This window comes from Mastacembelus armatus, chromosome 14 (assembly GCF_900324485.2).
Source record: "Mastacembelus armatus chromosome 14, fMasArm1.2, whole genome shotgun sequence".
Taxonomy (NCBI): domain Eukaryota; kingdom Metazoa; phylum Chordata; class Actinopteri; order Synbranchiformes; family Mastacembelidae; genus Mastacembelus; species Mastacembelus armatus.
Window position 1 is genome coordinate 21,606,067 of NC_046646.1, and position 24,582 is coordinate 21,630,648.

Sequence of the window (24,582 nt, forward strand, 5' to 3'; positions counted from 1 at the left end):
TTAAATGATGGATTGTTACTATAATGACAAAAAGACTGATAAATGATCTACATGGCAGAAGTGTTTTCTCTGCTTGTGTGGTCTTTAACTTTAAAAATCTGGATAGTGGTGTCCCCTGTTGCAGCTGGGTAGTCAATACTTGTTGACAGATGACCTCTTACGATATCAAGTGCGCAGAAACTGCCAAACACCTGGCGAAAAGTGAGGAACCAGACTGAGATGACCGTCAGGGTCGAGATTGTACGCTCAAATCTAATTTTGTTGACTTGCAGATTTAGTAGCACTTGAAATTTGGATTGTGCTGCCAGGTCAGTATGCTTCCATAAGATGTTCCAGTGGCAGTAGAGAGCGAGCGAGCGAGGCCAGTTAGTAGGCTGATGTCAGACTCATTGGAGTCATGGAAACTTGGTTGCTTAGCTGTGACGTTTATCAGTATACACCTCAGGAGCAACTAGGGATGTTTTTGCCACCCGCACCATTATGTTAAAATACAGTTAATATCTCTTATGCAACCCAGTGGAGGTTTTTTTGGATATACACTTACTTACATTTTCTTTTGTGGATTTGTAGCCACTAAAGACCCATAAGACTTTTAATTTTTTTCTAAAGTCTTTCTAATGTAGTCAAATGATTGCACTGCAGACTATTCCCACAGAGATCAGAAACTTACATGAAAACCTAGTGAGATTAAGTGATGCAAGGCACAAATGGCATCACTGCGCGTATTTTTTTTTGGTACATCCATGATGGCAAAAGTTTAATTTCTCCTCACTGACTTTTAGATCACTTTCCTTACCTGCTGCACTTTTTTTAGGCTGTCACTTTTCACAAAATTTACCACAATCCCTTTATCAGTACAGAAAATATTAAAGATATGGGAAAATTTCACTTGTAAGAGTATGACATCTTTAAGCAACTTGCATTCCTGCTCTTTATTGTAAGACTCGTATGGGAAGTCAGTGTGTTGTAGATTGAAGGGGAACAGGGAAGACGAGAGAGAGAGAGAGGAACAAAACGAGCAAGATTAAGACAACAAATCCCCATTTTCTGACAGGCAGCAGAGCTTGCTGCTGTTGCTGCCTCTGTACTGTCCAGCACACACAGTGCTCCTGCGATCACCTGACAGTCTCATGTTGTGTGAATTTAGTTCACCGCTATTCTTAGACCCTGCTCCCGGCTGAGAGAGGAGAGGAGTGAAGAGAGGAATAGAGAGAGGGCTGGCACACTCGCAACGATGCCCAGGTAGGAGTCAGTAATGTTTGACCAGGCTTACGAGTAGGCATGGCAGCTCTAGGTAAAGGAGGTTTCAGAACTATGTTTGTGTTGTTTCTTTAGACTTTTGGCTTCTGCTGAATTGTAGGCAATCTGTGACCGTTTCCAACTGCTACTTGCAGTTTAAGGCCAACCAGTGGTTTTTAGCATCAATTATTGTGTCAGTGACCAAGAATGGTTTGTGGTCATGTCATTGTCATGCCGGGTCATGGGGCTTAGTGGGTTTATCGTGAAGGATGCCTTTTGTTTTTGGATGTGAAAGCCGTCTGCCACATATGTGTTTGGGTGGAATTATAGTTCAGACTTTCTGTTCTGCATGTTGGTGATTTGAAAACATTTATTAGGGAAGATTTCAAAGAAGTTAAGGCTGTCCTCATTTCGCTGTTCCTGATAAAAATAAAAAATAAAATAAAATAAAATAGTAGCTGGATTTTTTTCCTTTTTCCTTTCGAGACCACAGATTGTTCAAGAAAATTAACTTTATTGAAATATTTGATCTTTTTTTTTTATTCAGACAATTGAGGTCAAAGCAGTGTGAGTGCAGTATGTAAGAGTCATGCGCTACTTTTATGAATGACTCCCCTCTCCTCTGTCAGTGCTGTGACTGTCACAAGCTCACTAATGGGATACTTCCTCCTTCACTCTTGTTCTGCCGCGTCTTTCTTTCAGATGCTTTTCTGTCATCGTCAGATGTTTTTTGTTTGCATTTCCGTTTACTGTGACCTTTTATCTCCTCATATCAGCATTATATAATTCTCCATTCTTTAGTCATTTACTGTTAGCTATGTTTTCATCATTAATTATTTTCTTTTGTTCTTTCACTCCTGCTCCTATCATTGTTTTGGCTCTTTATCTTTTCTTTAAACCTGGGTAGCAGGAAAAAGTAGTAGATGCAAGATGGATGCACAGATCTTTTCATTAGCTGTTCTTTTTACATTTCACTTCGTGTTTACTGTCGCTCACGATCTGATCACATTCAAATCAACAACAGAGGCAAATGTCACCATCAGCTTCAGTACCTCTGACTTTTTAGCCACGGTGAAATAACGCCACAATGATTAGTTAATAGATTTGTCAATAGAAAGAAAATTAATTGTTTCAGTACTTTTTCAAGCAAAAATATAAAACATTTTTCTCAAATGTGAAGATTTGCTCCTTTGGTTTGTAGTAAATAATGTGTTTTTGTGTTTTTTGGCCTGTAACAAAATGAATAATGAATTAATTAAGGAAGTTATGAGCAGATTAATCAACCAAAAGAAAAATGGACTTAACTGTTCTTTTTCCACCCTTTCCATTCAACCCATTTACTATAAACACTTGTGTTTATGGATACTCCATGCTCCTCAATAAAAGGCTATATTTAGGTCCAGCACTGTGCCCATGTGTCTCACCAATCTATCTGTTGGATCAGACACAAATCCTTGACTGTCCATCTGCCGGTCCAGTCCCCTGTCATCATTATAGCCCCTAATAAATCAGCCAGGACACTGAGGTTCCAGAGCCATGTGGAGGCCCACTAGTACCCACAGTGATTGTCAGATATCTGGGTGTCGATTTGCAGCCACACCATTCATAACATTACTTGAGATGACCAGTGCTTTTTTTTTTTTTTTTTTTTTTTTTTGTCTAATTCTGCATTATTTATTGGAAATCAGGAAGTGACATCAACAATAATCTGCAGATACCAATACACAAATACAGTTTGATTCATATTTCAATTACTATGAACTAAACATTAGTTTAAACAGATTTTACAACTAGAAGCCTTAGTAAAAATATTGGATGATATAGTTGCTAATCACTCCACAACACACGGTGGAGGAAAGCTCACCGCCTTGAGGAAAGTGTTAATGATGACTCAGCTCGCCCAATGGAGCAGCAGACTGGTTATACTGGGTGACTGTCACATGTCTGTATAAATATGAAGCAGGGAGGAGTTGCAAACAGTATATTTTAAATTCAGGCAAATATTCAGTGGGTTAGTGAAGAAAAAGTCTAAATTAGATGTTGATGTGGGTGCACTATGGTAGGAGGTGGGTTGGAGGTTGTCAAGGCATCTCATTGTGTACTTAATAGATCCTAATGAAAAGGAAGTCTTGGATCTGTAGTAACTTGACTGGGTTAATGAGAATGGGGCCTCAGGGAGGAGAGTTCACCAGCAAGTACCTGGTGACCAGGATGTTGAGCCTGTTTAGGCCTGGTCTGAATGGATGACATGGAGCTGCCACCCTGTGGGCACCTCCTGCACGGTTTGGCATCAGGTTGGGTACAATGGAAAGAGTGCTGCAGGAAAAGGTGGAGACCGAGGCTTGCAGATCGCTGGCACTGGTAGTTCGACAAATGAAAAGACTAATGTGCAGAACAATTATTTACAGTCAGCAAACTTGTACAGTTGCTCCACTGCTTTATTCAGTTCCTTCCTATTTAGCTTGTTTTGGGAATGTTTTGTGACTAGAGCATTACCTCTTTGTTTCTAATGTGTAAATTCCCTGGAAGAGACACTGAGAATGCGTTAGAATGCATTACAGATTTTTAAAGAAATCATGTTTTAATTTTTTGCATCTGTTATCATCTCACTGATGTTCTTATCGCTATGTTTTTAATAATTTAAATATTTTCTCTCTCCCTCCCACATTACCTCCTCTTTCTCTGCATCACAATGCTTTCTCTCTTCCGTCTCTCCCTCTTTGGATCCCTCTCCTGTCCATCCTTACTTCCCTCTAGCTGGCCACTTCCCCAGCTGGAGCCCAGCCAGATCAGGCTCATCGTGTACCAGGACTGCGAGAGGCGTGGCAGAAATGTCCTCTTTGACTCCAATGCCAAAAAGAGGGGCACAGAGGAAACCCCCATCACTGTGAGTGACAATTTTGGTGTGTGTCTGTTTGTTACTGTTGTCCTTTGGAAGCCCATCTTCTTTATAAGGTGATGATGCTACCCACTGCACCACTGTAGTACTCCCATACACATATTTATTTTCATAAAGAGTTGGTGCTAAATTTCAGAATGACACACATGGTGATTTAGAAATTTAAATTACAATTATTTCAGTTCTAACAATACTTTCTAAATATTTCTTTTTTTTTTTTTTTTTTTTTTTAAAGAACTTCAGTTTTGATTGACAGTATGTCAAACAGGTAGTCAGTGCGTCATCGAGTGCTCGAGGCTCAGACGTCTTGTTAGCATTGATAAACTGGCAACAAGCCCATTTTAGCCAGTGAGACAAGATGATAAAACACTGTTTTACTACAGCTTTGCATTCCTACTCAGGGTGTGCACAACAATAGTTACCAAACATGTGATTATGTGTTTTGACAATTAGCCTTGTGCGTTTGGCCTCTCCCATACTGGACATACCAACTGGCTTCCTAAAACAGTGACATACAGTCACCACATTTTTTCTTTTCATTTGAAAAACATGCCTAATATTTTCATAACGCTGCTGTTTGCTCCCGCCTGACCCCGACCGGTTTGTTCGGGTGCTCTTATCTCCAGTAATAATAGCCTCAGCTGACAGTCCATGTGTAAGCAGCATTCTTTCATCCTCACATGACAGCCATGTCACTCGCTGTCTGTCTTTCTCCCGTCTGTCTTCTGCCTTTGGTGTGGTCTCAGTCTTTAAATTTAAACACTTTTTTATAAATCTACTTGCTTCTTTTTCTCTAAAATCTGTCTCTTTGCTCTAAAACTCTTGCCTGTCTACCTCATCATTTTTTTTTCTTTTAAGTTTCCTTACTATAATCTAGTGTTTCTTGTTCTTCCCACTCTACGTTTCTCCACCCCTCCCATCTTTATTTCTCATCATGCCTCTTCCTTCTCATCTGCCTGCTTCACTCATTTTTCGCTTTTTCTTATTCCACCGTTTCACTTTGTCTGTTCTTTGTACTATCTCAACATCTCTCATCTGAGTTTATCTGCTTCATTGTCATGTCCATAACGTTTGCTCAACACGTACACACATTTCTCCTGCTGACTTACTCTAATGTGAGCTCTAAAAACACAAGATGATAATGCATGGAGAAATTCAGTAAGAGAGGTCAGTGTGATATTGTCTGTCTGTTGTTTTTTGGTGCGTTCTGCATCGTTAGGACTTTGCCAGTTACTGTGTGACATGTGTCACAGGAAAGATGTTTTTTTTTTTTTTTTTTGTTAACTCGGGAATTTATTTTATAGAGATCAACAGCAGGAACAAGCAAAACACTGAGGGACAAAAAGAATGAGGAATAGAGACAAGGATTGGACAGATGAAATGGGTGAAAGAGTTAAAAATGAAGAAAGAGAGAATGAAGGTCAGTAAAAAAATGAAATGTAGAGAAAGGGTGTTTCAGGAGGGGCCAAATCTGGGCGAGAAAAGAAATGTATTAGAGGAGAAAGAGAAAACTGCAGGAGTTGGAGAGGGATGAAGCTGGAGTGGTGGAGGAAGGGAGGCAATGATTGCAGTGCTGCTTGCTCACGAGTTCCCGAAAGAGTCATATGACTGGCAGTCACATGCTGCTGGCCTGTGTGTACATACTTCGCACTGCACTACACTGAGCACACACCCATGTACACACTAAAACACAGGCCTGCTCAGAATCGGTGGCTTCGTTTGCATAACTAGATATATGCATCTTAAAAAATCACTCATATTAATGAAAAACCTTAGAGAATGTGCACAGTAAGTTGCAATGTTTACAAATGTACTTTAAAAAAGCAGAACAAAGCAAACTTTCTTTGTTTTCATTCCCTGTTGTTCTTTTTCTGGTGGGGCTCAGCACAAGTCCCCACACTTTAAAAAGGTTTTGGTCTTCATAATGAGAGTAATAGACATGTGCGTGCCTGCCAAGTTAAGAAGGCACATGACACAGGCTGATTGAGCTCACATTGCTCTTAGTTTGCTGTGTACACAAGTACATCTGGATTAGGTTTCTGTGCTTTCTGACCTGAATAATTCAACATAATCTATGCTTTTCCATTAAGAATGAAAATTAATTTCATATGGACCAGTGACGTTTTATTTTTGGTGTGATTCAGAAATCGGGTGAAATTAAACAGAAATTTTATTTATTTCTTTTTTTTATTGCTAAATTGTGCTCTCAGCTGGTTTCACTCTTTATGTTTATACTAGCAGAGGCCTCTATAATCGAAACCTGCTGCAATAAAATCCTCTTGACTTGTTATCTATTCCCACGTGTATGGGCTGTTCCTGCATAAATTGGGACAAACATTTTAGCTAAGTACAAAATCTGCATCTTTCTTCATGATTTCATGTAAACGTGAACAAAGTCACAAAGAGCACTGCTCGTTTTTGATTCATTACCTGAAAAACACATAGTTCTTGTTTGGCCTTAGGTCTCAATTATTTAGGATGAGCATTTAATACCAACACAATATTTGAAATAAATACACTATGTTCTGATTTTCAGATACAAGTTGGACCTTCTGCAGAGTTTAAAGAATCTGTGTTCATCCCTTTAGTTTTATGTTCTGTATTTTATTTTTACCCCACAGAGCACAGAGGGCCAGGGGAAGATGTTCGGGAAATGCTGCCAGCTCCGTTCTACAGGTGGCAGCAGTAGCTCCTTAGACAGCTCCTCCTCTTGTGCCTCAGAAACCAAGGAAACCAAGGAGCAGGGTCTCCGCTTCCAGGTAACACATAAATATGCATGCAAAGCTCCCATTCAATTTTATGTATACCCAAACATGATGCAGCTGCATGAGTCTACATGCAGAATCTAGTTTATTTAATACTAGTTTATTTAAGGTTAACGACATTAAGATGTTTGCTTCTTCTCTCCTCTCTTCTCCAGGGTTCGAGGTGTTCGTCTGATGTGGTAATGTTAGGGGAAATGATGTTTGGCTCTGTGGCCATGAGCTACAAAGGCTCCACACTAAAAATCCACCAAATCAGGTGAGAAAAGCTGACAGTGTAATATCTGTTGTGGAGTTTTTCTGATTCGCTCTGACATTTTGCAGGCTTTTATTTTGGGATTTGGGGATTTTTAATTTGTATCCAGTGCTAGTTTAGATTTCCATTAGTCAACAGTGAAAGTTTGGGAAGTGAAGGATTGACACAAGGAGCAAGAAAGAAAAAGGGAAGTAATTGGAAATGCACAAGGTATAAAAGACAAATGAGGTTGGATGTGAAAGACACTGAAACGTGCACGAGCACATGAACTGAGTAAATATTACTGATGATCTTTGTCCTTGCACTGTCATCATATCAGATCACCACCTCAGCTGATGCTGAGTAAGGTCTTCACCGCCCGGACAGGAGGCAGTGTGTACGGCAGCCTGAACACGTAAGCACACACAGGCTTATCAACACATGCCACACTCACACTCCTGTGGCAGCTTCACATAAACCAGTGCATGCAGATACACTTTCATCTCATCCTTCTCTCTGGTCCTCTTTTTCACTTACGACCTGTATTCTCTGTGTTTAAGTCAACTGGGTATACTCATTCTGTATACTGCTTCTCTTTCTCATTGTCTTCTCTCTCATTTTGTGTTTAACACATTTTCCACTGTAGTCACTGACATATTATATAAGACAACTGAAGTCAGCTTTGATGGTAAGAAAGTAAAGAAACTCTCACTTTGGTCTCATAGCTTACAGGACAGCCTGGAGTACATTGGACAGGAGAGCAACACCCTAAGGCCTGATCAAAACACCGGGCCCAGCAGCCTCCTAGGGAACATAGGTAACCACAGAAACCCAGCTCCACACCAAAGCTCCTTTAGACACCAGTGACAGCCTTCCTCTTTTCTTTGTTTGCTTTTGAATTGTAAGTAGGAAGTGGGTGAAATGTTTGTAGTCATTTTCATTGCAGCAAGGCACTAAGTGTAGGTAACTGTAGTTATTTTAAAAATACTTGTTGAGCATCTATGACTGTATATGAAGTCTGATACACATTTGATTATGGCAAAGACTGTGTTGGTAGGATTTCCTTCACATAGTTAAATGTTGATCATGTCAGGTGGCAGTGATCATCTCTCCCTATGAGCTAACAAAGTGTAACGTAGGAATACGTTGCAGAGTAAGACAGTATATCATGAATTTAATTCAAGAGCCAATTGAATTTCACCTTTTTTTTTGAGTTTATTCACAGTTGCAGTGACTTGGAACAACCACAAGGAAGCAAATAAATTTGTCACTCTTTTTCTGACAATTTAACATTTCTGTTTAACAAACCAGGCTCTGCCAACAGCTCTGTCTTACTGCTACCTTAAATTAACCTCAGGATCAGTTAGAAACATTTAAACTGGTCTTGCAGGCACAAGATGTCTCAGCAAATTAACAGAATCTCTATCAGGCACTCGTAGCAGTAAAAACTCTGTTACTCATTAGATGCTTTGCTGAAACTCATGATGCCTCTTCTCGTTACTGGTGGTGAAACTGTGGCATTAGTGTTCAGTATATGAAATGCTTTTATTAGACAGAAAATTATAAAGAACTGTTGGCAAAATCTATCATTTTGTGCACTTTTTGTCATCCCAAATCATCTGCTTATATACATCAGGGATGTAAAGCCTGTCATAATTATTTGTTTGCTTAGCTGTGTTTTCGGTGTGATATAAGTCTTTTGTTTGTCTGTCCTGCTGGCTGCCAGACCAGAGGATGGTTACTACAAAATGACCGGACAACAGGAGGTTGCCAGCCTTCCTCCTTGCTCAGTCACTAACCATGGTTCATATTTTTTGTGTTTTCCCCCTCTTCCTCCCTTTCTTCTTTTCCATGTTTTTGTTTGTGCTACGCAGGATTTTCTCAGCTCTGCAGCCCTCGCCGGGCCTTCTCTGAACAAGGCCCTCTGCGTCTCATCAAGAGCGCATCTTTCTTTTCAGGTTGGCGCTTAAAACTGGCCATAATTGATATGTGCCAGTTGCATGCGTGTGTGTAGGCTGCAGGTGCAGTATTGGTTGTACAGGCCTCGACTCTTTGAGCAGCTGCATGCTTATGTAGTGATTCTTGCAGTAGAAGTGGGTAGTAGTAGTTATAGCATGCAATACCACAACTCAACTGCAAATAACTTGGGTCAGAAAGTAGCTGAGGAAATAATTTTTTGATGTGGTTACCACCTGACATTTTTGGTATGTTCTTAAAAAAAACGGGATAAAGTCTTCCCTTAATTTCACTGGATGAAAATTCAAATGGCACCTAAATAACTAAAAATTCAATTCTTCACCCAGCTTTCAGAGTTACATGAGCTTACACGTGACTTTTGTTTAGGACTGTAGGCTCATTTAAAATTCACAGTGAAGCTGGAGAAGGCAAACTGCCAGTAGGTAGATCACTGAGGGAACCCTTACGCCCTGAAACATCTTTCTGTCGTATATTTCACGTCAAATAAGACACCTTCATCTGCAGTTTTCTCAAGCCAATCATAAAGTATATTTACCAGTACTATCTGACCCAGACTCTGCAGCTGTATTATGCATGCATATACATATATATATATATATATATATATATATATATATATATATATATATATATATAGTGTGAATGGGGGCTTACTGGTGTTGGGGGTGGTAGTTTATAGTTTTGGCTGTTGCTTCTTTTCCTTGTCTTTATGCTCTTCTCCCATGTATGCTTAGTAACTTATCTGTCAGTGTCTGTGATACGTGAGCAATGAATTTAGGCTTTATGTGAATGATCAACACACACATTTAGTAGTTTGTTTTTTTTTCCTTATAAACCATTAAAGAGCTAGTGAAAATTGCCTGAGCTTGCATGCACACATTCTCCTTCATATGCAGTTACACAGTTAAACAGTCAGCCACTGAGTGTTGTGTGCCTTTAATGGTGAAATGCCTTTTTTTAAGTTCACCTTGGCACTTGTAGGAAAAGAAAAGATTCCTTACCATTCAACTATTTTTTTTTTTTCTCTCAGCCTTTCCACAGTTCAGCTTCCTAAAATTTACATTGAGATGGTGTATTCATCTATCCCTTCCAGTAACTGTGAAACATGTTTAAAATAGGACTAGTCGTTCCTTTCAATATAGGATGTGTAGGCCATCATCATTTGGTTCCATATTGATATTTTAACACCCAGTGCATAGCTTCCCATACAATTTTATTTCAAACAAGGCCCATGTATCAATGCTGTAAAGAAATGGACTGTATTCCCTCCCAGTGAGCTTTCCAGCTTGGTATTTTCTAGTAAGAATTGATTTTGTTTTTGTTGGTAGGGTCATAAAGCACAGTGTGACACGAGTGCTTATACTCACAGAAACACACCATGCCTTGCCAAAAAAAAGCTCCTGTTATCTTGCTCATTAATCATCTTGGCCAGAACTATGCTTTCAACTGCACATTCAAATGCTGCGTTTGTGGTTTTCACACCTCTGCTGTGAGAAGTATTGACATTTTTTTTTTTTATATATTATTGATCATTTTGTTGGCATATTAAATATAAGAAAATAGTGAAAATGCATATCACAGTTTGCTAAAGCTCAAAATGATGCTGACGAAAAGGACACCTGAGAAAAAGCAAACTCGTATATCTCTATGCTCTATGACAGACATACTACGGCGTCTGTTGTAGAAAGTTGTTTCAAATCTGTAGCAGGTGCTGGAGATGGTGGCAGCAAGGTAATCAGCAAGCAGCTGCTATTACAACAGTAGTGGTTTTTTGTGACACTTCCTGTTTTGGTGTTACTAAACAACAGGAGTACCAGCAGCACGACAGTCAATTACTAGCAGCCTTTTGGAGTAGAAATTAGTCCAATATCTGATTCTTCTTATTGTTGTGTGGTTCATAGTTTGATTGCAGTACAGCATGTTTTGAACATGCTACCAAGCCTTGTTTATTTTTTATTTGTTTACTACTATATTAAATAGCCAGAATAAAGCTTTTTCAGTCATTATGCAAAAACACTTAAATTCTCTTCCTTGAAGCAGGTCCCACAGTTCTAATGTTGTTTTGGGTACAAAGTTAAATTATCTTGATATTTCTCGTCCAGACATCGATGCTGAGGATATGAAGCATCCAAAATAATTAGCCCCTGTGTTTTATGTAGAGTAGAAAAGCCCTTTAAGGACCTCACAGATTGGCAAGAACATCTTTAGCATGCCTGATGGTCATTTTGCTGATCATGTTGATCTGTTTTTTTTACTTTTCTTGTTTACCTGTTCTCTCATTTCATTATCTGTATTTTTCTCCCTTCTTTCTCTTCATCTTACACACTCTTGTCTTTACTCTTGGTTTTATTCTGCTCTTCTCCCTCTCCTTACATCACACATCTGTCTTTTGCCTTTATCTCTTTTCACTTTCTCTCTCCCACTTTTCCATCTCTCCCTTTCTTCCTCTAGGCCACAGTCACCCTATGGACATGCCTGGCCGAGGGCTGTATGACGAGAGGGACAGCGGCATCGCCAGGTCAGGTAGGTTAATAAGACTACTAGCCAAAGCCTGGATTGACCTACACTGCAGCTTCTAGTCCTACAGCTCAGCTTTGAATTGCATTTATATATATTTTTTCTTGCCAAGGAACAGAAAAGCTCAAGGATAAGTTAGTAAAACACTGCACTGTTGCAATTCAGAAAGCTTGTTTCGCCTCCTTTTCACCTCAAACTCGCTGTAAGTTTCCCCAGATGTTTTCGATCTCATCATCTGGATTGGCCGGTACATAGGTGATGCAGTTAATGAGATTTTTTTAAAAGCGCTGTCAGTCTGGTTGACCTGTTTTAACCACTAATTAAGAGTATGAACAGTTACACAACCACCTGTTACGTTAACTGATGGTGCTTAAGTTGTGTGCTTCACTAATGTAATGCATACACACATGCATCCATTCATTGCAAATGATCTTATACTGTAATTACAATACCAGAAAGGAAGATTATGCAGAGGTCAAAGACATTGTGGAGGTCTTTACACCAGGGTCTGGAAAACCTTGTGCAATAGAAACTAACCCCTGGCCCCCCTTGTGTGCCCCCTCTACAAACATAACCATGCCCCACTGGTGTGACTGGTACACAGGGAGTTGCGGTTTCTGCATCAACGTGGGTCACATGAAGAGGATTAAATATAGCAGCTCTCAAAACCTGCTACTAGTAAATGAGCTTCTAATTCAAGCCTCGTCCTCTCATCTGCACTTTCTCCACCTTCCCTCTGCAGTTGGGCTGGAGAGCTCTTTATCTCACTTTGAGGCACACGCACACACACACACACACACACACACACACACACGCACACACACACTAATACGTACGTGTTCCTCTATGAAAAAAACACAAGGTACCACCCACCTTCTCTCTCTCTTCATTACAGTTCTCTTATCTTCAAGTCAGTAGCATGTCAAGTCTTTAACATACACTTTTCACTCACAGAGTTGTCTATCTGTCTCTTCACACCCAGTCTAAATGGTTCATGTGGCCATTGATCACTGCCTGGGCTGTAAATAACCCTGCGATCAGGGTTTGTAGTGTGTGCGCGCGTGCGTGTGCATGTGTTGTTGTTGCCCTGCCAGCCTAGTGTAAATCCAGGATGTCCAACAACTGCAGCATGTGATGGTTAGCAGGACAGCTGATATTAGATCTCATATGAAAGCTTTCCAGTGACTGGGGCCATCAAATGAAGGGTTCTGTGTGTTTGTATTTGTATTTGGATGTGTTTTGTTTTCCTTTGCCCTTTTTCAAATAGTTTTGTTGAACAGTTACCGCCATTTAGATTTTAGTCTAGTTCTGTCTGTGTGTGTATGCAGAATGAATAACCCTGCATACTTGTAGTCTGACTCACTCTTATCCTTCTTCTCCTGTCGCCCACCATTCCCTTCATCTGTCCTCTGCTCCATTCTGTCCTGCTCCTCCTCTTTCCTGCTGTCTTGATTTCTCCAACCGTTCACTCTATTTATCTCTTCCTATCCCTCCAGCGTCTCTGAGCAGCCTGTTGATCACTCCGTTCCCATCCCCTGGCTCCTCTCTGACCAGCAGCTGTGCGTCCAGCTACCAGCGCCGATGGCTCCGCAGCCAGACCACCAGCCTTGAGAATGGTGTTTTCCCCCGATGGTGAGGCAACTATAGTAATACATGCACACATGATTTTACATATATGAACCTGCATACAAATAGAGAAACACAACAAAAAGGAAAAGTCTGCACGTTTTGTCAGTGACAGAGACAAGTCTTTCTTCACTGACAGGTAAACGGGCAAGCACACTAGAGCTTCAGCTAATGGTCGTTTTCATTGTTTTTCAGTTATTTCCTTGATTAGTTGACCATTTGGTTACTGTATAAAATATTAGAAAATACTGAAAATGCATATCACAAGATCATAATGATCATTTTTTTTCAAGTCTTACTTTGGCTGACCAAGCCAAAAGCCTGAGAAATTTAATTTACAATGATTAAAACCGACACGACACTTAAAGAATTAAAATCACATTTGGTCACATCCGGTCTCTCCCAGTGTGTAACACCCCTCCGCATGTCCTCCCTGTTCGGGGCCTCTACTGAGCTCTTGTAAAGTTTATCTTACAAGGGCTTCCTCAGGCTCCGGCAGGCAGCTGGGAGGATGACACACACTGCTGCTATGAGCTCAGAGCAGCTCACAAAGACACACAAAGTGCTGTGACTAGACAGGATGCTGTGTTGGCCTGTCACAGTCAATGCAGCTGTCAGCCCCTGAGTGCTCTAATCTTCCAGTTCAGCAGCACCAAAGCATCTTGTTTACCAGCTGCAGCAATGAAAGGAGTCTAGGATTTAAAGTCTGTTTACATATTTTCTTTGCTTAACAAATGTGCTCAAGTATTTTTTTTTCTCCTCTGTTGAAATGAGTAAAAATGTTTGGAGCTGTACAATACTTACTTTATCAGCTTTTAACCAAAGCAAAAAGTAGGAAAGCCAGGAGCAGACCTAAGGAGCACTGTAACCAGTTTTTATGTGAAATAATATGACTTTATGTTGATGATCTTTAAGTGGAAATAGGTTTGTTGAAGTAAAACCTTCAGATAGATGTTGTATCTTTACTCTCATAATTGACCCCTACCTGTCTGCCCTGTCCTGATCAGGTCGGTGGAGGAGAGCTTCAACATGTCTGATGAAAGCGGGGGTCCGAGCCCTGGCGTGGCTCGAAAGAAAAAGATTGCCATTGGAGTCATCTTCATGTTGTCCCCCAACCTTGAGGAGAACAGCCGCTTCCAGGATTTCTTTTTCTCTCACTTCCCTCTCTTTGAAAGCCATATGAACAAACTAAAGAGCGCCATCGAACAGGTGAATTGCTTTGTCTCACTGAGTGAATATCGACCAATACATAGCAAGAGTTAACATTTGTGTTTTGGTGTGTTCAGGGTTTGCTTCCCTTTTTTTTTTTTTTTTATTAATGGGCTATGATTTTCCTTTATTTAAATATCATCACTTCCCTGATTGACACTGAGAATGAGCTTGTCAGTGAAATCCATTTAGCAGTGCGATATGAATAGAAACCAAATACAAACTTTACCCCCCTACTTTACTGCTGTAATGAGCAGACTTGCTGTCAGATTGACAGGTCAGTAGTTGTACCTTGCATATCTGTGGTTCTGTTTACTGGTGTCTGTTGTTGGCACTGTCAGAACTATGGTTGACTTCCAGGTTTGCCCTCCATACTCCCCTCTCTGTCCCCCCTTGGCAGACTTAGTTTGCCAGCCTCAGTGCCAAATATCTCTAAGCATGTGTGTGTTGTGTCACTCTCAAGGCCATGAAGATGAGTCGGCGGTCAACTGATGCCAGCCAGAGGGCCTTGGCTTATAGCCGCATGGTGGATGGACTCAACGAGTTCAGGTTGGGCAACGAATCACACTGACTTGATATGATACAGACAACAATCTTACATAATTAGTTTTTTTCTGTTCAGCAATCAGAAATGAAAGAATGAGCAACTTGAAAATATGATGCTAATGCTGATTTTAGAGACCATTTTTACCTTCACATGCTTATAATTTGTATAACTGAGTTTACCATATAACGTTACCTAATTCAGCAATTCAGCATAAATTAGAACAATATATTTTATGTGGAATATCAAAAACACGACTGCTCATTCTTAAGCAAGAGTGTTTGAGTTGGCAGTTCACTGAAGCCAACATTTACATTGCACTCAGTTTTTGTGTACACGCCTCTCTCCTTGGGTACATAGTACTACTCTGGAAAAATGTGACATTTAAAATCTGTTTCCAGGAAGCAGACACTACACTTAAAAGACGTAACTGGTATTTATGTTATGAGCCTCCGCATCGTAAAATGGGACACAAGGTCATGCTCATTCATTTTGTCAGTCAATCTCCAATGTGCATTGGAAAACTGTGTGGTTTGCAGGATTTTGTTTCTTGGCAATAATGGAATTCATGCGGGATATGCAGCAGGAAAGGCAGCTGTGATAGGAAAAAGAGGCTAAGGATGTGTAAACTTTAGTTTTCAATACAAATAGTCCCAGCACTGGTGAAGGAACAAGACAAAATACGTATTTTATAAAGCTATATATTGTAGAAACATACAGGTAGTGTCATTCCTATTTTATCATTCACTCATTTCTAAACATGCTTTTATACCAACATATAGTCAACTACAGACATTATTAGTGAAGTCTAAAGGTTCTTTAAAGTAGGTCACCAAGTGCCCACATTCATTCTTGTAGCTCATGTAATGACGTTAACAATCGGGCAGCTTTAATGACCTAAGAAGTATTTTACACACACATTTTTTAAAATGAATATATCAAGCAGACAACGTTAAACTGTGTTTTTGCAAATAATATCTAAGACTCAGTGGCTGTTGTGGCTCGCAGAGAAAGCATCTCCTGTGTCAGTGTGATTTAAATTTGAGCACTTTTGACACTTAATATTTCTTAGGCTTACCAGCAATGATCAGACTAGGTTGACACATAACAGCCAGAAACACAGTCCTTAAAAACACACTGTGAAACAAATAATAAAGTGTATACTGAATAGGATGAAAGTTGTGTGTGTGTTTATGTGTCAATGTGTGAGAGATGCTTGTTAGTACTGAATGACTGTTGGTCATTAATGTATGTATGTACATACATGCCTTTCTCCACCATTACATTCACTTGCCACACACACAGGCAGGTATTTCCCTGTCTGAGGTCCAGTCATTGCTGCAGTCATATGCCTGTTGGCAGCCGGCCACAGCAATTCAAGCCTACTGAGTGGCAACTCTATCTACCTCAGACATTGGCCATGAACACCAGAATTGTAAATAATATGTGAGTGCCAGCAGGAGCAATGCTGTTGCCCAGGACAAACAAAGTATCTGTAAAATCTCACCTTCAGACAGCAGCTAAATATAGGTGTAGCCACCTTTGCCATTAGGGGGGTTTGACTTTGTAAAGAAATGGCTTTGCTTAATGCTGACGCTGCTTTGACGTAGCTGGAGAGCAAGCAGGCACACATACGCGTGCATGCTGACAAAGATAAGCTTGTGTGCTTGGCACAGGCATGTGTACCTGAAAGTCACACCATCCTGTACTGTGGTTGTGTTAGGGTTTTTGGTGCAAGTGGGTGTATTGACTGGAGCAAACACTGAGATTAGGAGTGTGTTTTCCATTTTACACACTGAAAAAACCTGTGCTTTATTATTATTTTGTGATGCCCTATGGATAAAAGAATGCACCAGATGACAGCCCCAGAAATTGTGGCGCACTGTAAGCTTGGTAATCACTTCTGCAGAATTATGTCCAAGTGGCCAAGTGCATAAAAATAACACAAAGTGAACCGAAACAACAGCATAAAAAGTTGGTGGCTTAATTTTATCAGTATGTACAAGTCTTTAAAGTGGTGTATGGAAACACAACACTTTGTAAAGACCAAACCCATAGATGAGGTAAGAAATGTTTGAATTGATTCCCTCCATAGTGAGGTAACTTAAATCTGGCTCCTCTGTCTGACACATAAGTTTAATTATACATCACAGGCGAGCTCTTTAAAGTTCATCTGAACAGCTGCTCTAGAGAGGCTCAGACTAGATCTCTCAATCATCTAGCGCTGGCCCAACCTCAGACCTCTGCCCACTGGGGGACCTTTCAGTAGATGAATGTACAGCAGACCCAGCGAGGTCAAGTGAGTCTTAAAAAGGGCATTGATAATTTAACCTGTTTAAAACAGGGGAATGAATAAAGCAGTATTAGGTCATCTGATGCTTCAGTCCAAGTGATGGATGATCTTTGGTCTGCTGATAGTGACATGCAAAGAGATTTATGAAGAGTTAAGACGCATGTTTTGTGTATGTTACAAGTGACATCAAGTTTGTTTTGGTTTACCCTGGTCAACCCTGCAATGGTCATGGAGTGCTGTGTTTATTAATGATTAATCAGCGATTAATTAGTGCGTGTCAGGAATTTCATCAGTCGTGCAGATGATCTAATGCAGTGAATGCTTATTAGAAAAGTTTCAGCTGCACTGGTGCACTTGTTAAAGGCTTGTTCTTGGTGAATGATTCAGTTCTTGTACAGAGAAAGCAAGACAGTTTTGTTGACCACAGCCATCAGCTGAAATGAAAGATTTAACCAAACTAAAGGCTGATTTTCAAAAGCACATTGAGCTGTGTATTGAAAAACTGAGCAGTGGTTTTGTTGAAAGACAACTTTCTGGATCACTGGTATTACCACACTGAACTACTTCTGTCACTGTGTTGATAGGATCTTATAAACCTGTTAAGAAAAACTACAGCTGTTTCATAAAAAGTTTGCTCACGGTAATACTGGAGTTCAAGGTCACTTTGACTGTGTGGCACCTGTCCTTTCTCTCAGCCTGCAGGCTGATTGCATCTACCCCGGCACTGGGTGCTTTACAAGAGCTTAGAAAGAGTCTTTGCATTAAGAGTCAAACCCAGACTCTTATCAGCTGCAGTTGATATTTCAGCCCTGACTAAAAATGCCTGATTCTCGACATTCCTCAAGCTGCAGAGATTCCCCTCTGCCCCTGTGTCAAAGCTTGGCCTCTGGCCGAGACATGCTCACCAACACGCCCCATGTTCCATGGAAACTCCAGTGCTTCTCAATGGACAAATGCCCCAACTCATCCGCATACAGATAGTTATACACACCCACTGTGCAGAGCAAGAGGCAGGGGTGTGTGGGTGTGCGTGTGCATTTGTGTGAATGCATGCATGCAAGTTTGTTGGACTGTTACAAACACACACCCAGGGTCTCCCATAGCCTCGGTGCAGACAGCGAAGCTTTGTGAACTGAGATCTCTTTTGTTTGCCCCGAGAGACAATAACATGTCTGTTCTTGCTCTGTCTGTTTTCTCTCTTCCCCTGCTTCCCTTTCATTCCCTTCCTTCATGCCCTCTCCCTCTTTCATACTTCCCTCCCTCTATACCTTATCTCCAGGATGACCATCTGTGACCTGTACACCATGCCCCGTGTTGCTGAGCCTGTCTGGCTGACTATGATGTCTGGAGCATCAGAGAAGAACCAGCTTTGTGGTCAATTCATGAGGGAGCTTTCCCTGCTAATGGAGCAGGCCTCCAAGAACCAGTTGAGTGTGGTTTTATACCAATACCTGGTTTTGAGATGTTACATGTCCGTAACAAGTCCACCAATAATAGAAACCGCTTCGTTTGATCGTCTCTGAGCTGAAAAGCAATAAGAAAGTGAGCAGGAATCAAGCAAGCTCATTGACATAAAGGGGAAAGACTCTCTGGCATTAAGAAATGTTACAACACTCTTTCAACATCTTTTGATGGTTTGTACTTCCTGGACAGTCTTATCAACAGGGAACACATGCAGATTCACACTTACTGTTCATTCTCTCTTCCACAGACACACATTCTATGAACTGTCTTTTTCTTTCTTGCACTTAACACACACACACACACACTATGAATGTTTCACCCTCTTTGCGTTTATTTGTCTGCCTTAGAGGGAGCTGTGAATGAGAATATCCCTGCCAGTCTCTAATTGCTTATTGTTGTTGTCAAAGCACTGCTGATTGTACAGATATGAATTGGTAGCAAGGCATTTATTGAACATAGCACCAGTGTTCAGTACAGCTGATTTAAGTAGCCTTCAGCACACTGAATTAGGTTATTACTTGAAGGTGATCTTAAAGGATGCAGTGTTTGTTTTTATTCTGAATAATTGAAAGACACAAGAGTAAGTTTGACTGTTCTTGTAAATACAAAGGCTGCAGCGTATCATATTTATTTTTATATTTACAGTTATTGTGACATTTTTTTTTTGTCGTTAGCTAATAAGTGATTTAATCGATGTCCATCACAGATTCCCTGAGCCAAAATTGTTTTGAACTAGTTAAAAGTATCCAATTCATTTTTACAAACTGTTATTTATAGAGTGGCCCAGACCAGGAACTGTGCTCAGTCTTCAAACCAAAAGCTTATGTGCACATGAAAGGCAGACGATCCATACACCGTTCAAATTTACATATAAAACGACACAAATTTCTCTTTATGAATCACAACCAACTTGAACCTGTTACAAACAGCGCACAGTTTGAGAGGCTGCAGCAGCTATTAATGCAGCAACTGAGAAACAGTGAGCAGAGATCTATATCTCACAACTGACCTGAATATTTATCACCATATTCATTTACACGGCTCTGCCTGCGTTGTTTTTGAAATAAAACAAATACAAGAATTTTATACTACATGGTACAATGCCAGTCTCTACAGATAGAGAACTTTCTCCTGTTCTCTAAATGCCTGTACACTGTAAATGTTGATCATAAATAGAAACTGCATCTCCTAGGCAACCATTGGTGCGTCTTTATCAGCATCATTTCTTAGTTGAAGTCACATTTTCCACCAACGCTGGTTAGGATGACTCCCACACAACTACTACTCCATGCTGTTCACTCCATGAAGCGCCAGGTGTGCCTAGCAACCAGTGATTTTACACTATCACATCATGTCTGTTCTGTATCCTGTCAGTGTTCCCATGACCGATGGTTTTGATGACTCCTGCGGTCAACCAGTGGTTCTAGCACATGACTGAGCTTCACTGGCATGACAGTGTTGAGTCATGAGACTGGACGGGAAGTAGAGACTTGTGGTCGAGAAAGAGAAGTGAATCATGCTTACACAGTGTGTGTGATTTGTGTATCTGCATAATATGTATGAATGTCTTGCTAAAAGTCCTACCAAGTTCATAAAGTATCTGAACTAACCAAACAAGGATAGGAACAATATATATATATTTTTGGACTCTTGGGGCTTCTGCTGACCAACTTGTCTGATTATCCAGGTTCCTCCCTGCATTATTGACAGCCATCCTCACCAATCATTTGGCCTGGGTGCCCACCGTTATGCCCAATGGGCAGCCTCCAATCAAGATCTTCCTGGAGAAACACTCCTCCCAGAGTGTTGATATGCTGGCAAAGACACACCCATACAACCCACTCTGGGCACAGCTGGGTAAGACAGTTCAATAAAAACACACACACACACACACACACACAGTGACTTCAGTGTACCTTAATATTGTGCCAAAACACCTGGTTGAAAGCATAGTCTAATTCATGAAAAGTTAGGACTAGAACTCTCTTATCTGCATGCAACTCCATTAATTCTTCAGTCTGTACTGACTAGCTTTGTGCATGTCAGTGTTTCAGGTGTAATATGCAATTCTAAAAATTAGATTATTTGATTGTAAAATTGGGTATAAGTTGAATACCTCCACTTTACCCATCTATTTTTTTTTTTTTTTTGCAGTGGAGCACAATGAATTAGTGGAAATCCACAGATATTGCTATAAAGATAGTTAGCTCATATGTGAATGATTGTAGTTGATCTAGCAAGTAAGAATATTCTGGAAATAGACAAATCTCTTAAAAAGTATGTTGAGTATTTAGCAATTCACCTCAAATGACATTGGAAACTTTTGTTAGTGAATGGTGACACCTAGTGTTCACAACTGAGAACTGCAGATAAGTAATAACTTCCATGAAAATAGATTAATCAAACTTTTTTTTCTCCTCCTACTCTATTTTTATTTTATTTTCCAATATTGTCCACCATTATTGTGAGGCAGCAGTGATCCAAAAAAATAAAAAAACTGAAAACACTTTTGTTTTAAGATCATACAACTGTGCATATATAGGCATATATGGCCATTATGTGTTGGGCAATATTACATAAAATCAAGTAAGTACATAAACACAATTAGACCATCACCATTCAGTGATGCTATATATATTTTTGTCTCTGTGTATAGGAGACCTGTATGGAGCCATAGGGTCACCTGTGCGACTCTCGAGGACAGTAGTGGTTGGTCGCAGGCAGGAGCTGGTCCAGAGACTCTTGTATGTCCTCACCTACTTCATCCGCTGCTCTGAGTTGCTGGAGACTCACATGCTGGACAGTGCTGAGGACGAGGCCATTGTCATGCCTGGTTCCCTCATCACCACCTCCCTAAGGAAAGGAGAGGTGGAGGAGTCGGACTATGTCCTGGTTACTGTCCATAAGCCAAGTGGGGACTACTTGGCCCAGGGGGCTGATGGCCGTCAGACTGAGGCAGAGGATAGTAGCTGCCGTTCAGACAACAGCCTCCAGAGCAGCACGTTCACAGATACTGAGGTGGAGCATGGTGCTGAGGATACACCCAAGGAGGAAGATGAGGATGAGGAAGATGAGGAGGACAGCGGTGAAAGTCAAGGGTCCAGGAGCAGCGTGCTTCAGACGGAACAAAACCAAGGCACTATTCCCATTATCAGGACTGTAGAAGCAGCTGAACACAAGGAGCTGTGCAGGGAGTCTAGCAGACCGCTGGGCTCAGAGGCCCGACTAGAGACGGTGCTATGTGTTGGCTCGGCCTCCCTTAACGAGCAGGTCTCTGTGCTGGATGCAGAGGCCAAGGGCGACTTCAGAGGTACTGTACCATCCATAACCACAACCCTTGCATCAATCCCGTTCCCCATTCCTGTCTCCACCGAGGGAAAAATCTGTGGAGCAGAGGCTGGGATGGATGCAGGGACAGGGAACCAGACCTCTAAAGTGCTGGCTCCTCGATTTTTGGGTGTTCCATTAGAGAAGAAACCCCCTGATAAGAACCTGGCTGCTGCTGTGCCAGTACCAGTGATACCTGGAACGGGGCCCATGGCTTTGACTCGAACAGATGAAGAGGGGCCAGCAACAAAAGTCACTTTCCTTATTGGAGACTCCATGTCTCCTGAGTCGGACACAGAGAGCCGCAGAACGAAGATGGAGGAGGAGATCAAAAAGTACAAGAGACACCTCAAGGACAAACATCCCCTTCACCAGCAGCACATGGTGCTGCAGCAACAGAATCATCAAGGACAACATTTTGATCAGCAACTGCAGAGAGGAGCAAATTCAAAGACCAGCAACGCCAGTACATCAGAGGACCAAACCACACAGACCAAGGTGGCTCCGGCCCTGCAGCGGGTGTCCAGTAAGATGCCCCGGTGGAGTATAGATGATTTTGATGAGTATTTCAGCCTAGAAAACCCAGTGGAGCCAAGGACTATGGATGATGTGGCCAAACAACAGAAGGCCAGCACCATGGACAGTATTCACAAAGACTTGCTGGACCCCTCGGAAATCTCCCTTCGTGGCAGCCTGGGAGGTCACAGCTTTCAGGGTGTAGTTGGGGATCAGGGCTTGAGCCTCTGTTTAGGCTTAGATAGTGGAGAAGATGGGTCTAGTAGCAAGGGAGACACTTTGTCGGATGTCCAGAGGAGGTGTAGATGTGGGTCTACAGACTCCTCTGACACCTGCTGCTGCAGGGGCTGTTCTGCTGAGCAGGACAAGGGTCTTGTGTTGTCAGTCCCTGTGCCCCAGGATGGAAGCAGGACCAGCAAAGAGGACCAAAAACATAAGGTGGTTCCTGTCAACGACTGGGAAATACCACGTAATGAGAGCTCAGACAGTGCGCTGGGAGACAGTGAGAGTGAGGAGACAGAGGACTGGCAAGAGGAAGTGCTGGTGCCCTTTCCTGGGTGAGTAGAGGACTCATCATCCATTCATGCATCCATCCAGAGACACGCTACCTCGCTGAGGTTCACTTCTTCTTCTATGAAGTACAATTTGCTTTTCACAGTTAATGCTTTGTTATGGTAATCACAATAATAATACTTGCAGGGAATAAATTAACATAATTTATCCTTTTTTTTTTTTTTTTAAACTAACAATAAAATATTCAATTTATTTGATCTACAGCTCAAAGTTGGTGGAGAACTACTCAAAGCCAACCATTGCCAATTTTGGCCGATCCCTATTTGGAGGCTACTGCCCCACCTATGTGCCAGACTTTGTACTGCATGGGATGCCCAGCGATGAGAAGCTACGACAGAACCTCATGACAGAATTAACCCACGCTGTTCAGGTAAAGGACTGAAGAAATGAAGTAAAGAGTAAAGACCTCTTTCTTTATCGAGCTACAGTGTGCTGTTTCTCAGCAGTATATAATATATATATATATATAATATTGAATCAAAAGGATTGCATGTCTGTAGAATCAAAGGTTTTGTTTGCCCTCTTTGCTTTAATTAAGAATAATATTCCTTAAAATCATGATTAGAATAGAAAATATAAACATTTATAAAATCATAATCACATTGACTGTTTGTTTCCCTTTTCTTTGCCTTTTAATTGGTTAAAATGAGATTTCTTGTCTTCTGTAGCATCCAGTGCTGGATGAGCCCATAGCGGAGGCCGTCTGCATTATAGCAGACACAGACAAGTGGACAGTGCATGTGGCCAGCAGTCAGAGACGAGCCACAGAAGCTAACAAGCTGGGGAAGGAAGTCCTGGTGTCCAGCCTGGTCTCCAGTTTATTACAGTCAACTCATCAGCTCTACAAACTCAACCTCTCACCCAACTTTGTATGTTACCGCAGCAGTGTTTGTAGTATCATGGGATATGGAAAAAGTTTTCTGTTGTAACCAGTGATTGTCTGTACACAGTAATCATTATTTTTGATTGTGTCCCTCTTCTCTCCTCAGTGTATAATGCACCTTGAGGACCGCCTGCAGGAAATCTACTTCAAGAGTAAGATGCTTGCTGAGTATTTGAAGGGCCAGACAAGAGTCCATGTGAAAGAACTGGGCATGGTCTTAGGGTAAGCGGTCCAGCTTTATTCTCAGCATACAGGTGTGATCATTTTATTGAGTATTTAACAACCTGCCCGTAGTAATGTGCAGGGACAAACGGGGAAGTCTTATCTTTCAGTCAACACCATGACTCTAGAAGAAAAAGAAGCTGCTTTCACAATTAAAATAACTGCAAAACAGTGTGCAGTTCATTTTAATATGTTTACTAGTCATGTTAGAAATGGATCCAAAGTCATAGCTGTAGCCATGCATGAATTAAACAAAGGCCACTCTGAAAATGATGTAAAGACTTTGGAGTCACATT

At 41.1% G+C, this 24,582-nt stretch overlaps 1 protein-coding gene across 4 annotated transcripts in view; it reads left to right on the top strand.

The window, feature by feature from the left end:
- fnip1 (folliculin interacting protein 1) overlaps nt 1-24,582 on the top strand; it is a 33,901-nt gene that overhangs the window by 6,848 nt on the left and 2,471 nt on the right. The window contains exons 1-17 of one of the 4 annotated variants that reach the window (XM_026328030.1): nt 1,051-1,242; nt 3,997-4,126; nt 6,760-6,897; nt 7,059-7,159; nt 7,476-7,550; nt 7,861-7,952; nt 9,010-9,093; nt 11,564-11,635; nt 13,126-13,261; nt 14,263-14,464; nt 14,928-15,013; nt 18,581-18,727; nt 20,453-20,622; nt 21,422-23,165; nt 23,386-23,551; nt 23,850-24,050; nt 24,171-24,286. In XM_026328030.1, coding sequence (XP_026183815.1) covers nt 1,235-1,242; nt 3,997-4,126; nt 6,760-6,897; nt 7,059-7,159; nt 7,476-7,550; nt 7,861-7,952; nt 9,010-9,093; nt 11,564-11,635; nt 13,126-13,261; nt 14,263-14,464; nt 14,928-15,013; nt 18,581-18,727; nt 20,453-20,622; nt 21,422-23,165; nt 23,386-23,551; nt 23,850-24,050; nt 24,171-24,286 — 3,668 coding nt within the window. In that variant the 5' untranslated portion in view covers nt 1,051-1,234. Of the gene's footprint in view, nt 1-1,050; nt 1,243-3,994; nt 4,127-5,442; nt 5,559-6,759; nt 6,898-7,058; nt 7,160-7,475; nt 7,551-7,860; nt 7,953-9,009; nt 9,094-11,563; nt 11,636-13,125; nt 13,262-14,262; nt 14,465-14,927; nt 15,014-18,580; nt 18,728-20,452; nt 20,623-21,421; nt 23,166-23,385; nt 23,552-23,849; nt 24,051-24,170; nt 24,287-24,582 lie in introns of those variants that run through there. The other 3 variants (XM_026328031.1, XM_026328028.1, XM_026328029.1) reach the window with 3 other exon arrangements.